General features: G+C 36.4%; 1 protein-coding gene and 1 long non-coding RNA gene across 4 annotated transcripts; one reads left to right on the forward strand and one right to left on the reverse strand.

Annotated features, from left to right (window-relative positions):
• Positions 1 to 4,682: 4,682 nt before the first annotated feature.
• Positions 4,683 to 5,359, reverse strand: LOC110898205. Its single transcript, XR_002569266.2, has 2 exons — positions 4,992 to 5,359; positions 4,683 to 4,895 (listed from the first exon to the last, which is right to left on the reverse strand). It is a non-coding gene; the product is annotated as an uncharacterized LOC110898205 (long non-coding RNA).
• LOC110898204 (putative deoxyribonuclease TATDN1) lies at positions 4,694 to 13,024 on the forward strand. 3 transcript variants are annotated; one of them, XM_022144963.2, is made up of 13 exons: positions 5,390 to 5,739; positions 5,859 to 5,879; positions 5,983 to 6,083; positions 6,860 to 6,917; positions 7,025 to 7,068; positions 7,195 to 7,275; positions 7,818 to 7,888; positions 7,988 to 8,098; positions 10,205 to 10,287; positions 10,403 to 10,619; positions 10,712 to 10,795; positions 11,434 to 11,499; positions 12,946 to 13,024. In XM_022144963.2, the coding sequence occupies exons 1-13, from the start codon at positions 5,718 to 5,720 to the stop codon at positions 12,947 to 12,949; spliced, it is 963 nt and encodes a 320-aa protein (XP_022000655.1). In that variant the 5' UTR covers positions 5,390 to 5,717; the 3' UTR covers positions 12,950 to 13,024. The 3 variants fall into 3 exon arrangements, with proteins under 3 accessions (XP_022000654.1, XP_022000655.1, XP_022000653.1); XM_022144961.2 differs by lacking the exon at positions 12,946 to 13,024 and adding an exon at positions 11,688 to 11,980; XM_022144962.2 differs by lacking the exons at positions 5,390 to 5,739; positions 5,859 to 5,879; positions 12,946 to 13,024 and adding exons at positions 4,694 to 4,714; positions 11,688 to 11,980.
• The last annotated feature ends 2,174 nt before the right edge of the window (positions 13,025 to 15,198 follow it).

Consider the following 15,198-nt stretch of genomic DNA (forward strand, 5'->3'; position numbering starts at 1 on the left):
TTGCTCGGACAGGAATCACCCAAATCCGGCCGGTGAACGGTTCAGAACTAGAGTTTGAAGTTTAACCCGAAATCGGTGAACCTCGTGGTTAAAATCCGAATCTTGAACCACACAACTGTTAGAATGATTAGTATGTTGGTTCAAGCTCCGTTTCAACCGGTCTTGAAGGCATTGAGTGTAAAAGAGTTGAAAGAAAGTTGGAATCCTAGCTTGTTTATGTGGATCTTTGGTAGATCTTAGCTTGTTTATGTGGAAATCGGTTAGATCCGAGCTATTCATGGTGGATTAAGGCCAAAGCATGGTGTTCTTGAAGAACACCTTGATGACATCATCCAAGAATGCTTAGATCTTGGTGATTTCACGGTTATAAGTCAAGATTCGAAAGATAGAAAGGTGTAGGAGCATGTTTTGATTAAGAAAGTACAAGATTTAAGATGAAAACTTACCGGAAATGGAAGAAATATGAGAAAAGGTGGAGAAGAAGAGTTGGTCGGTCAGAGCTTTCCAAAAGTGGTAAAGATGACAATGACAACCCTATTTATAGGCTTCCAAAAGAGGAAAGTGTCGACCGACCGGCCAGGACCCCTGATCGGCTGGCCTGCTTGATCGAACAGTTGGTTCGATCGGCTGGCCTGTTCGATCAGTGGTCTCCTGTTCGATCAGTGACCCCTTTTTGAATGTTTCGCGACGATTTTCGATATTTCGGTTTCGATTGAAGACGAGACGAGTATGATAAAGTTTCCTATTCAAATTACTTTCAGTCCCAACTACTATATCTAACATACAATCATCCATATTACATCCTACCCTTACGTTATCATTCCTCTTAATTCGATTTCGATTGCATTCGATTTGAGTTTCGAGTTTCGATTGATTCGATTGAATACCACACAAAGCATAAGGTAAACACGCACAAGTAACACATAAGGCACACACACAAGTAATATAATACCAAGTTCGCATAGTTCGAGTCTCGAGTTCGATGATTGTTAGATCGGTTTGATTACTGATTAATTAGCTTTATCGCATTGTTACTTCCTACTATTCACAGTTGTAACCCGGTTCGCGTTGATTAAACATTTGATTACTTCGATTCTTTCTGATTACAACACTTACTCCACAGAATACAAATAAAATAGACTAATTTCAGTCAAAGAAAGTCAAAGTTGACTTGGACTTTGACTTTGACTTTGACATTCGAAAACACGGGGTGTTACAAGCATGAACATACACTTTGTTCCTTTACTTATGTCCGCTTGTGTTCTTATAAATTTTGATAAAAACTATAAACGAGACTTTCAAACTATTTATATAAATATCACCAACTATTAATTCAACTTTCTAGTACTAAAAATGAACCACGTTTTGATTGTATCCAGGTAAGAATCGACATCCAAATATCTTTTTTTTTTATGTAAACGAGTTTTTATTTTAGGTAAAACATGTGTTTTCCCCATAAAGGTCATATTTTTACGTGTAAAAGGGGATAGAAGCTGAAATTTTGCTTCATGTAAGTTAAACACATGTTTTAGACATAAAAAGTTATAATTTTGGGTTGAAAACAAACTTGTTATGAATAAATCTCCAATCAGCGACAATGGAGTGTTCATTGACAACACTCCACGAAGATTTGGCGACACTCGACGAGGCAGTTTGGGGAAGTTAGGCAATATTTACAAGGTCGATCAATGATTTATGACACTTAGGTTTGATTATTGTATGAAAGACCTAACGCAACTTAGGCGACAAATGTCCTACTACGCTCGGACAAGTGCCCGACGACACTCAGACAGTGGCCATATGACATTCTGAAAGTTGTCTAGCGTATGATAGTTACCTAGTGATACTGTGACAGTTGCCCGACAACACTCTGTCAATGCCCGCCGACAGTGTCCGGCGACACTTCCGGTGACAGTTGAGATAGTGACATGTTCTCGTGTGTTAGCTTTCATTTTGATTATGTAACATTCATTCTAACTTATACACATTTGCGCAAAGTAGTTTACAACAAACAAGTGAGTTTCTAGACCCTTCTTACTTACCGTGTTAAGGCGATGTGCATATTCACAATGTTTTCAAAGTATAGTAGTGATATTTTCCTTAAAACAATAAACCATGAAACGATTCTGTTAACAGTAAAGTGTACGCTTTTAAAGCGATTAAATATAAAGTATTATAGTATGCATGTTGCATAGTATAGGCAGTCATGATATAGTGTTGTGTTTATTGTATAGTGTACAATTGTATGTGCTTATTTACGTGATGCGTTTATTGATTGTTAATTGTTAAAGTTTATGGTTGCATGATTAAATTATAATTCACTCAGTGTAGCTGACTTTTAGTATGCATATTAAGTTAATTAGAAGGTGGTTGGCATGCAACAGAGATCCCTAGCGGCTGGCATATTGTTTTTAGATTATGTTGTTAAGACAATTTTTTTTTAATTTATTTGGGCAGAGACTTAATTTTTTGTGATGCGATTTTAATGAAACATTTTTTACTTTGAACCATTTGCCAAACAGTAAATCCAACAACCAAGACCCCGAGTTTGGGGCGTTTCAATGGTACCTTATACAATGTCGTTGAAAAGCTCCGACCAATAAAGAACATTTAAGTTGTTATTTGAACCAACAACACCGAATTAAACATGTCAAATCCATAGATCATGTGAAGCCACAACTTCTAGCCTTACCGAGGGATGTCCTTGATCACCCCACGTAAATTGACCTTGCTGTGCATTATAGCAATTACACCACAGGCCTACGACCAATGCGTACTCTTCGTGGGCTACATATAGTTTTTCAATGTCCTTTCGTGTTAGTTTACGTAAATACTTCTTGTGCTTTGTAGTACGCGTAATGGCGAAAATCGATCAAATTTAAACAAATCAATTAGTATAGAGTTTGAAACAGATGGTGTAAACCATACATACCATTTTCTTTTACTGAGCCATGTGTATAGCATTCATGAATTATTTTATTTTATTACTTTAAAAAAATTGTTACGAATAAATGATATCAGTTTATTTTAATAAAAGTCGGTTCAACCCACTAAACAACCGCTTTTACCAAATTGACGAATTTGATTTGTCATTTTTTAAAATCAAAGTCACTGATTCAACACATATTTTTTTTTAATCAAAACGACATGATATTTTTTTTTAACATTAAATGTTATCCCTATCTTATTCTAAGCTACTTCCTTGATCATGTTTAACACATGAAACACATACTAATGTTTTTTTAACGAATATGGTTTTGCGATATGCTTATTTTTATCTACATTTTGATATAAATTTAAAAAAAATGTAGCCGTGTCAAATATATCGTTTTATAAGTCGTTATAAAATTTTATATTCCGTTTTTTTATAAAATTTATGTCAAAACGTAGATAAAAAAGCACATCACAAAACCATATTCATTTTTTAATAAAATATTATATATCGGAAGTTATAAAAGAAAAACATAAATTTAAATTTATTAATATCACATCACTTAGGTGTTTTTTGTTTTTTAAGAGGTTAAATGTCTGCTGCAGTCTGCGGACCACATCTGCAGAAGAAGAGGTGGACCAAACCTCTGCATTTTGCAATAAAAAAAGGTTGTTTATTTTTTAATGTATGTAGATTTCTAAAATAAATTGGTACTGGTGTACGGACGGTGGTGGACGTAGACGGTGGTGGTGGATGGTGGTGATGGACGGGGGACGGTGGTGGACGATGGTGGTGGTGTTTAACCCTCTGCAGACCTTAGAAGATCTTAGAAGTGGCTGGGTCAAGTCTGCACCAAGAAGAGCTCACACAGACGTTTTTAATGAAATGTATTCGAAAAAACAAACAGTTTACAGATAACAATGTCACCACGTGGTCTGCGTGACGCAGGCAGAAGAGATCTTTTTTAGGAAAAAAACACCACCTTAGTGTAAATACTAGAATGTATCTTTGGTGTAAATAGAATCACTTTTAGGGACTGTTTGTTTAGCTCTTAATGGTTCAGACCTCTTACTAGTTCAGCACTAGATGGTTCATACTGTTTTGTTTCGCGAGCAGAATAGCTTAGACATCTGCCTCTGAATGGTTAAGTAGTATACCAAGTCTAAATGGTTAAGACCTCTAATATCTGAATTAGTTAGACATTTGCTTATGAACGGTTAAGCATTATACTTGCTCTTAATGGTTCAGACCTCTCACTGGTTCAACACTTAGGGGCTGTTTGTTTACCTCTTAATAAGGCTCTTAATGATTTAGACCTCTTACTGGTTCAACACTTAATGGTTCAGACTGTTTGTTTCATGAGCAGATGTCTGAATGGTTCAGACATTTGCCTCTGAATGGTTAAGATTTATACAGAGTCTGAATGGTTAAGACCTCTAATCTGAATTGGTCAGACATTTGCCTCTGAATGGTTAAGCATTATACAGGCTCTTAATGGTTCAGACCTCTTACTGGTTCAGCACTTAGGTGCTGTTTGTTTTTTCAGAGGTAAAAGGTCTGCAGTCTGCGGACCACATCTGCAGGAGAAGAGCTGGACCAAATGTCTGCAGTCTGCAAAAAGAGCTGGACCAAATGTCTGCAGTCTGCAAAAAGAAGAGGGTTTGTTTTTTTTTTCTACAAAAACCACTTCACACACACAAAACACACAACACGCACAAGATAGAGAAGCAGCAGAAGCAAATTAAAAAGAGGGAGCTCAAATACTGATATGAAGATTAAAAGGTTTGTGAATTGGGTCTCTCTTTAAAATCTTTAATTAATACTTCATGACTTCAAATCTGAAGCAATTCACAAAACCCAGAAAAAAGCTCTCATCTTTTGGCTCAAAAGGCAAAGATTTCTTGAAACTTGTCCTTCTTATGAAACCCAGAAAATATTATCATGCTGGTGGTGGAGGTGGTGGCTGAGAACAAATCAGATCTATTATAATAGGTCACACATTTATGCTGGTAACTTCAAGAACAAATCAGATCTTGATAATAAATTCAGATCTTGATACCTTTAGATTGGAGGATGAGTGGAGATACAAGGGGAACGACTGCGGTGGTGCTCGGCTCGGTGGTGCTCAGCGGTGGTGCGTGAGGTGGAGGAGCAGGGGAGGAGGTCGGCGTGAGGTGGAGGAGCAGGGGAAGAGGTCGGCGTGAGGTGGAGGAGCAGGGGAGGAGGTCGGCGGCGTGAGGTGGAGGAGCAGGGGAGGAGGTCGTGAATGGAGAAGGGATAGGGTTTGAGAGTTGTGTGTTTGGAAGAGGATGAACAGACATGTGAAGAGGTAAATCAACATCTGCCCGAGGAAGAGTTTCTGAAGTGGTTTTTTAATGAATTGTCTTCAGAAAAACAAATAAGCTTCAAAGCCCTATGTCTGCGCGTGGTCTGCTTGGTGAAGACAAAAGAGGTCCTGAAGCTCTTTTGTAAAAAAACAAACAGAACCTTAATGGTTCAGACCTCTTACTGGTTCAACATTTAACCATTCAGATGTTGCCAAACAACCCCTTAATAGTTTAGAACTCTTACCGGTTCAACACTTAATCATTCAGAAGTTGCCAAACAGTTAATCCCAAGCAAAAGTGTGACAAACACCCCTCTATACTTGATGTAAGTTCCATTTCAGACCCTAACGTTTACATTGGTTGTAATCAACACCCCATAACATAACCTCAATCCTTTCTAAATCCCTAATCTGGGCACAAACCAAACACCCTGCAATTCATCTCTTTGAGGTTCATCCATGGCGACACTTCGGATGATAGGCATGTCTCTTCTACTTCATTCTATATTCTATACCCCCTAAATCTTCTACTCCATATTATTAAACCTACTAACACTCATTTATGTCTCTCTTGTTTCAATCCCACTTCAAATCATCCAGACATTGCAGTTAACTTTACAGGTTACTTATTTATTTCATAATTGCATTGCATAATTCAAGAATTCATGAAAAAGTTCAAAGCTTTTTATTATAAACTGATTGAATTTTGTAATATGTTATGCAGATAGCATGTTTAAGGGTGTATATAATGGAAAACAATGCCATTTGCCCGATATTGCAGCTGTTTTAGGTAGGGCCTGGAACGCGGGCGTTGACCGGATTATTGTAAGTTTAGCATTTCATGTTTCTTGTATTGTATGGTTACAGATTTTCAATTGATAGATTAGGTTGAAATAGTTAAATAGTAGTTTGACTTGCTGATTCAGATTGTGTATAAAGTGCGTCAGTGTTGTAAGAATCGCTAGGCGCTAGTCGGTCGTTGGGGTACTGATTAGCTATTAATCGAGATTAATAGGGATTAATCGGATTCGGATTTTATATGTAATTTTCAGTTTTATAGTATTTTTTAAGTAGACTCTTTGACCCATATTTTCAAGTAGGAATTTATAGGTTTTGGTCAAGAATTTGGCCGGAATCGCTAGACTGCCACCGATTTTTGGCCAATTAGGACTGGATTTGACCAATGTTGACCGTCTACTGATTAGTTGGCCGATTAGATAAAAATTACTTGGTGAACCTTCGACATGCGATTAATCAGAGACTAGTCAGGATTTTTACAACCAAGGTATAAACCGTAGTTGTCGAAGGCGCAAGATGCACTGAAGGCGCTTAAAAAGTGAGGGCTTTTTTAGACGAGGCGTATAGTATAAAAATACTTTTTTAGGGGTTTTAGGCTTCTTTAGGGCTATTTAGGCTTGTTTAGAGTTGGTATAATTGTTTCAGACGAATTTTGGCCGGAGTTTCGTTGGAACTTGGCCTGAAAAATGTGCTTGAGGCCCTATAAGTGGGGCTTTTGAAGCGAAGCGAGAAGGCTGCACTGGGCCTAGGCGCACACCTGCGCAAGCCTTGATAACAAAGGTATAAACTTATCTTTGTTGCAGGTCACGGGAGGATCACTTGAGGAGTCAAAGGAAGCTTTAGCTATTGCAGAAACTGATGGTTAGTTAATGTGTGTACTGATGTTAGTGTAGTTTTATCAGTTTCGCAGTATTCGATTGGATTTATTTTGTGGAATACTTGTTCTTAGAGTGTAATGTTTGTTGCAGCAAGGCTGTTTTGTACAGTTGGAGTGCACCCGACACGATGCAATGTGTGTATATCCATTTAACGTTCGTTGCTAATCTTTTCGTCGCTCAAACATAAAAGTTACCGCGTTGATGTGTGTTTTTTTTTTTTTTTTTTTTTTTTTTTTTTTTTTTTTTCTAATCTGGTTTAGGAGTTTGATGAGAGTGGAGATCCAGAAAAGCATTTCCAGGCACTATTGTCATTAGCTAAAGAGGGCATTGAAAAAGGGAAGGTAAGATTAATGTGAATCGGACATTTTGAAATTTAATTAAATATGATGCTGAATTTTTAAAAGACTAAATTGCTTTTTACGTCCTTTAAGTTTTAACGAAGTTGCAAGCGCTGTCCTTTAACTACGGAAATTACACCGTATGTCCTTTATATTAACACTTTTATGCACATTTCCTTTTACCCTAACCTAGTTAGTTTTTTAAGTTAAATGTAACCATGTGAAACTCATGTGAGGGCAAAATATTCATTTCACTTCCGATAAAAATAGTAACATGAAGGACGTCCATAAGATTGTCGAAAGAAAAAAGGTAAAAAGACCAAAATGCCCTCATGTGAGGGGCAGGTGGTCAGACTTAACCCAAAATTTTAACCGGGTTAGGGCTAAAGGACACTGCCTGATAAAAAAAAAGTAACATAAATTCCGCAGTTAAAGGACATCACCTGCAACTTTGTTAAAACTTAAAGGATGTAAAATGCAATTTAGTCTTTTTAAAATCGTCTAAACCGGAAGAACTGTTAATAAATTCTTGGATTTTTTAAAAGGTAGTGGCAATTGGTGAATGTGGACTGGACTACGACCGAACTCATTTTTGTCCACCGGATATTCAAAAGAAGTACGCACTGCTTGAAGCATATATATGAGTTTTATAGATAAATTTCCATGTTTGGGGGTATGATTTATTGGTTTTAAAACTATATATTGTTATTACTAGGTACTTTGAAAGGCAGTTTGAATTAGCACATATCCTGAAGCTCCCGATGTTTCTTCATATGCGAGCAGCTGCTGGAGATTTCTGTGACATTCTTGAGCAAAACAAGCAAAGGTATTATTAATGTATGATGCCCTTCACTGGTATTATTAAACGGCAAAAGATCAAATACAAATAATCTTAACATACTAAACATACAAATTGAAGGAAAACCCAAAAAGACAAGGTGGCATTTTTGTAATTACCACCAACTATCAAAGTTACAACCAAAAATACCTAAAAAAACACAATTTTTTTTTTTAACATTTTTTATTAAAAAATCGCTACATTTCGTTAGCAAGCAAAAAAAAAAAAAAAAAAAAATTTTTTTTTTTTGGCTGCTACTAAAAGTAGCGTTTTTTTAATAAAAAATGTTAAAAAAATAACATAAAGTAATTTGTGTGTTTTTTTTTATTTTTTTAGATTTTTTTAGGTTTTTTGGGGGGTTTAGTTTTTAGCATTTTAGCTTGGGTTGTGGGGGGGGGGGGGTTAGGTTTTTTTTAGGTTTTTTTTTTGGGGGGGGGGGGGTTAGGTTTTTTTTTAGGTTTTTTTTGGGGTGGGGGGTTTAGGTTTTTTTTGGGGTGGGGGGAGTGGTTAGGTTTTTTTAGGTATATTTGTAGAGTAACTTTGATAGTTATTGATAATTACAAAAATGCCACCTTGTCTTTTTGAGTTTTCCTTCAATTTGTATGTTTAGTATGTTAAGATTATTTGTACAAGAACTTTACCCTTATTAAACTGTGTTGTCTAAAGCCATTCGGGTACCCGCCTAGGCCCTCAGGCGAGGCGAGTCGCAAGGAAATCTCCTTGCGGCTATTCAGACGCTCTGGTTATGTTCCAGCAAGGTTCTGACCAAGTTTGGTTTACTCCGGTAAAAATCTACAAAGTTCGGCCAAACTAGTCCGAAACATTTAAAATGTCCTGGAACCTGCCTCAACTAGCCCTAAACGAGCCTAAAAATAGTATGTTTATGCTATGCGCCTTGCTTATCTCAGGCTGCCGCTTTTTAAGCGCCTTGCACCTAGGCCTAGGGGTGTAAACAAGCCGGGCCTGAGCCCGAGTCCGACTAGCATGTTTTTATGAAGCTCGAGTTCGAGCTCGGCTCGGTTCGAGCCTACTTTTTTGAGCTCGAGCTCGGCTCGCGAGTAAAACCCAAAGCTCGAGCTATTTTTAGAAAAACCTCAAACGAGCTAAAAAGCTCAGCTCAAGCTCGCTTATATATCACTTAAACAAGCCAAAGCTCAGCTCACCGATATTATCATTATTATTATATTATATATAAAAAAAACGGAAATTTTGTTTGGGCTCGTGAGCCTAAATGAGCTTTGTATTTCAGGCTCGAGCTCGGGCTCAATAACTAAACGAGCTCTATTTTAGGCTCGGGCTCTTTAAGGCTCGGCTCGTTCGAGAGCTGATCACGAGTAGCTCTCGAGCCTCTGGGCTTCTTTACACCTCTACCTAGGCCCAAGGCTCACCCTTCGCGCCTTGAGTGTGCATTGCGCCTTGGACAACTATATCACTAAATAATGGTGGAGAGTGGAGACATTAAACCCCCTGCCTCATGCCTAGATGCATCCAAAACCGTCTTGACGGGGAACCATTCATCAAAACCAATAGGTAGCAGACTGAAAACGGCTAATTGCCTACTCATCCACATCCTCCACCTCGATTCAAAGCCCATCTCCTCTAAATACCTCACAATTCACAACTCTAAACACCATTTTTAAAAGGAAAAATTACAAGTTTTGTCCTTTATCTTTATACCACTTTTCAGGCGGTGTCCTTTTTAACGAATGTTGACAGGCGGTGTCCTTTACTAGGTATTTTGTTGCAAGTTTAGTCCTTTACACCCAACCCAGTTAAAAAACCCTGTTAATTGTTGGGTGTAAAGGACTAAACTTGCAACAAAGTACCTAGGTAAAGGACTAAACTTGCAACAAAATACCTAGTAAAGGACACCGCCTGTCAACAATTAACAGGGTTTTTTAACTGGGTTGGGTGTAAAGGACTAAACTTGCAACAAAATACCTAGTAAAGGACACCGCCTGTCAACATTCGTTAAAAAGGACACTGCCTGAAAAGTGGTATAAAGATAAAGGACAAAACTTGTAAGTTTTCCTTTTTAAAAATCAAGATTATAAAAAACAGAATTTGGTTAAGTATTCTTATATTACGCGACAGGTTCTGTGGCGGAGTTGCCCACTCATTTACTGGTACTCCTGAAGACCGAGATAAGCTTCTGGCATTTAGCAATCTCTTCATAGGTATTCATTCCATTTTCACTTGCAGTTGGACTAAATACATGTCGTAAATTGATTTCTCATTTCCATAAACGTACACGTTCCAAATTTAATATCTTACTTCTTCCAATAACAACAGGTATAAATGGGTGCTCTTTAAAAACTTCTGAAAACCTTGACGCTCTAAAGGGTATCCCGGTTGATAGAATGATGATCGAGACGGATTCTCCGTATTGTGAGATAAAAAACACTCATGCCGGAAAAAATTTCGTAAAATCCACCTGGCCGTCTAAGAAGAAAGAGAAGTATGACCAGGATTGTTTAGTCAAAGGTCGGAATGAACCATGTTTAGTTCGGTAAGAGCATTTCTCTCAACTTATTCGTATTATATTGTTCTTACATTCGTAATTATCGAATTATTTATTTATGACATATCAATTATCCTCAGGCAAGTTCTTGAGGTTGTGGGTGGGTGTAAAGGTGTTGCGGATATAAACCAACTGAGCAGAACTCTGTACCACAATACATGCAGGTATTTTTTATATTTCAGACATTATGTGTGCAATGTCCACTAATGATAAAATTAGTAAAGTAAAACGCCATTTTCGTCCCTGAGGTTTGGTGAGTTTTGCAACTTTCGACTTCGTCCAAAGGTTTGTTTTTCCGCATCTGGATCCAAAAGGTCTGAACTCTTGCCATTTTCATCCGGGTCGTTAACTCGATTCTTTTTTCTCCGTTACGTCGTGGGTATTTTTGTCTTTTTTGTTTATTTAAAGGGCAATTCGGTCTTTTTCAGGGGTATTCAGTCTTTTTACATAAAGTGAAAAAGACCGAATTGCCCTTTAAGTTAACAAAAAAAGACAGAAATACCCCTGAATTAACGGAGGAAAATGGATGAAGTTAACGATCTGGATGAAAATGGCAAGATTTCAAACCTTTTGGATCCAGATGCGGAAAAACAAACCTTTGGACGAAAGTCGCAAAACTGGCGAGACCTCAGGGACGAAAATGACATTTACTCAAATTAGTATTATAAAACATTTGGTTCAATCTCTTAATTTTATGCATTAGATGTTTACTACTTTGTCCCTGGAATTAGATGCTACTATTCATGTTTGACCAAATAAAAATTGCTAATCGATGAAAAGTTGACCGTTCGTTGACTTGCAGGGTTTTCTTTCCTCATGACTTGGATTCTGCAGCAGATGCTATTCTTTCTGGTGATCAAATATCCAAGTAATGTAGTTAATTCTGCATTTGTTTTCAACAAATATACCATCTAAAGATAGGAATTCAACGTGAATGCTTTTAGACAACGTATTTAAAGACATAAAATACTAAATAACAGCCCATTAACATGTTGCTACTACGTCGGTTTCTCCCATGATCAGAGCTAATTATAACCGCAATTAATTGGGTCATAGGTCTCGGATCAGCAGCAGGAAACGAGTGGATTTGACCCGTTGGGTCAGTTGGATATGTATCACATTCCATCTTATCATCAAATCCATATTTTGATTCATAGTTGCAATGAAATCCAAATCTATAAAGTCATTAAGTTGTTTAATCCATATTTTTATTATAAAACTAACATCAAATTTGATAGTTGATACATCTTCTCGCTAAATGCTGATGTAACTATAGGGATTACTAGGATCTTGACCTGCTGTGCATTGCGGCGGCGTCGAAAATTATAATAACTTGCATTTATAGTGTATATTTGACTTGACTCTTTATCCAAAATAAAAATTACATCTTCGTCGAATGAACACGCATTATATTTGACCCGACTCGCTTTCGAACACAGTTTACGAACGTACATAGAATAAGTATAAAAACGTATTATTTTTTATCAGACTCGCCTGAGAGAAAAATCTATGTCAAAACGTGAGTCGTTTACGTTGAAACGTGAATTTAAAATGACAGGTACGTTAAAACTGCCATACGTCGCGCATTACGGTGGCGACACCTTAGTTGTTTATAGCAGGCGGCACGTTATATGATTCGTTAACCATATAAAAACACATGTTTTGACATATTCGATCTAACTCTGTGAAGCCTATATAAGCATTGCGGTTACAGTGTACGGTGATGACATTAACGTGTGATGCCCGCACGCGACATTACACGTGTTTGACTTTGTTATATACAGTACGTTCTTGACATTAACGTCATTAGATATGGATAAAAAAGAGTATGAATCGCTCATTGTGGTGTGTAACAATATTTTAGATAACCGTGTAAAGTCGTAAAAGTAATTTAGACATTAACATGGTTATACACAGATAAAAAAAGTATATTAATGTGTGACGCTATGATCTAAAGTCGTAAAAGTAATTCGTAGAAAAATGAGACGTCAAGTTATTAAGTACAAAAAAGTTGGTGGATCAAAGTTGGCAATTACCAAAGTTGGAAATGAATGTGTAACTTACTTAGTTTTAGAGTGTGAAATGAAAGAATTAAAAGTATAAGGGTTAGAATTGTAACTTTTGGTGGTTATTTGAAAATTGAAAGAAGATAAAAGTGTAATGGCTCTATGTGTAGTTTTGCAAAAGTTAGGGACCATGCTATGGACTTGAGCCTGTTCCTGGAGAAGACAATCAATGTATTGCTTATGTAGCGTACCCATTAGACCTTTTTGAAGAAGGTTGTGTTACTAACATGTTTTTTTTTCCATTGTAGGTAATGTATTTGGGTTCAAAGCCCTGCGTGCTCTACGTCTGGAAGATTTGCGAATCCCGACTGCGTATGTTAAAACTTTCGAGGGTCCGCCTCACGGTATCCAAGTTGAAAGAGATAAATTGAACAAGTATGGTCATCTCCTGTTGGGATGTACTATTAAACCAAAATTGGGGTTATCCGCTAAAAACTACGGTAGAGCTTGTTATGAATGTCTTTGTGGTGGCCTTGATTTTACTAAAGATGATGAGAACGTGAACTCCCAACCATTTATGCGTTGGAGAAGGTCCACCGACCTTTGTCTTTAATATATATTAAATTATATGCATGCTAATACTAACACACCATATAGTGACTGTCCATCCCAATTTCTTTTTTTCCCAACCACTAGAACCCGTTACTGGAAAATTCACGGGCCCTATCAATACCTTACCAAGTAACGGGATCATGTAAACCGCAGTTTGTGCTGAACATGTGGCATTCAAGAGGTTATGACAGGATACTAGTGGAAGCAAAATTCGAGCCCAAGAAGGGAATCCGAGTGCTTACAGCTAAACAACCTTGTACATCCCACTTTCTCCACTCATTTATGAATACTTTAGTATTTTTTTTTTCTCTTGAAAGGTCAGACTAATCCAGTTTATTATAAAAAGTTGTTAAACAGATAGGATTAGCATTAAACAAAGCATGAAGTTCATGCATTAGGATTGAGTTTGTTGCTAAAACCTCTTTGACTTGGATATAGATATTACATAAACAAATGAGTGGATAAACATGCAAACTCCCTTTTAGAGACGGCAATATAATTAATTATAAGTTGATCATGTCTTTTGCTACATGCCAAAAAATGCATGATAGTTAAATAAACATAAGTTTTGTTTTATCATGTTAATTGTGGATTACATAAAGATATATTTAACTATAAATATAAGTTATTTTGACAAATATGTTAACTTTCATAATCAATTTCAACATGCTATGTACATGATACTAGTAAAATTACCCGCGTGTTACGGTTGGAATTCGATCGACGTTGATCTTAAAAAAGAAAAAGTCAAAATTAGTCAAATTTACTGGTAAGATAGAAAAAAGGGAAAAGTTAAAAAAATCAAAGATTTTTATAAAGGGGAAAGTCAAAGATAAAAAAGGTCAAAATTGGTCAAAGTTGGTAGGCAAAAAAAGTCAATGGTGATCAAAGTTACTATTCACAAACTTGGTAATTGTATGTTTACTAATAATACCGCGGTTTATTGGCTCATGAAGTGTTAATCATTGGTCATTAACACAAACAAAAATTGAAACTATAGTTTTCTAGATAATAAAGTGATATTATGATCAACGATAATGAATTATAAAAAGTATAAAATTTCCATAAAACCATTGACTTAATGGATGATGTGAAACAAATTGAGAGATCTTGTCTATCTTCCATTAAAGAGTGTTGAAGATATCCAATGTTGCACTATGTTTGCTACCACAAAAGTTGCCTATATGATATGGATGCCAAAATCAAACAAAACAAATCATCCTTTTTGGTGATTATTGATTGTACTATTAAATCTCCATGAATAAAAGTAAAAGTTACATGTTAATAATAAAATAATTAAAAGAGAAGACTTGGTGGCTAAAGTTCCACTTGTGTACCCATCTCACTACTTGTCTTCTATCTCTTCCCTAGCCAGGTGTCATATATGTGAATATATATTTTTTGCTTTATAGACAGTTTTAGTGGAAGATGATAAGTTAACTTTTTGATATCCGTTTTTTTGCAGGAAATAAGATTTACTTTTTAGACATTGGATCATGAGTTCATGACTAATGAAAAGAAAAAAACATAAAAAAATCTTACTCTAAAATATGATCTATGGTTCTTTTTATATTTCTACTTAATTAATGATTCTGATTTGAATGTATATATACTGGTTGCCAGGTTGGTTCAAACAAGAATCACACCTGAAAAAAAAAAAAAACTAGGAATCACATTTGGGGTCATTGATCTTGAAGATAAAAAAATGAGCAATTTCATATGTGTTAGGATGAGCTTGGTATTGAACCAAAAGTACCGATCTTGAAAACGTAGGTACCGGTATTGAAAGTGACTAGTACAGTACCGATATTCAAATGTAAATTGACTAAAAATACCGAACTGATAGTACAGATCCCAAAAAATGCAAAAGTGGATACCAAATTGGTACAAAAAATGGCTCGATACGTACGGTTTCGGTAAATGCTCACCCCTAACAGATACCCTTAGAG

Source organism: Helianthus annuus, chromosome 13 (genome assembly GCF_002127325.2).
Source record: "Helianthus annuus cultivar XRQ/B chromosome 13, HanXRQr2.0-SUNRISE, whole genome shotgun sequence".
NCBI lineage: Eukaryota > Viridiplantae > Streptophyta > Magnoliopsida > Asterales > Asteraceae > Helianthus > Helianthus annuus.

Bases quoted from the DNA above. Each gene is read 5' to 3' on its own strand.
- LOC110898204 (XM_022144961.2), top strand. From the start codon at position 5,718: ATGGCGACACTTCGGATGATAG. The intron at 5,880-5,982 runs GTTACTTATTTA...TATGTTATGCAG, and splicing joins CATTGCAGTTAACTTTACAG to ATAGCATGTTTAAGGGTGTA. The intron at 10,796-11,433 runs GTATTTTTTATA...GTTGACTTGCAG, and splicing joins CTGTACCACAATACATGCAG to GGTTTTCTTTCCTCATGACT.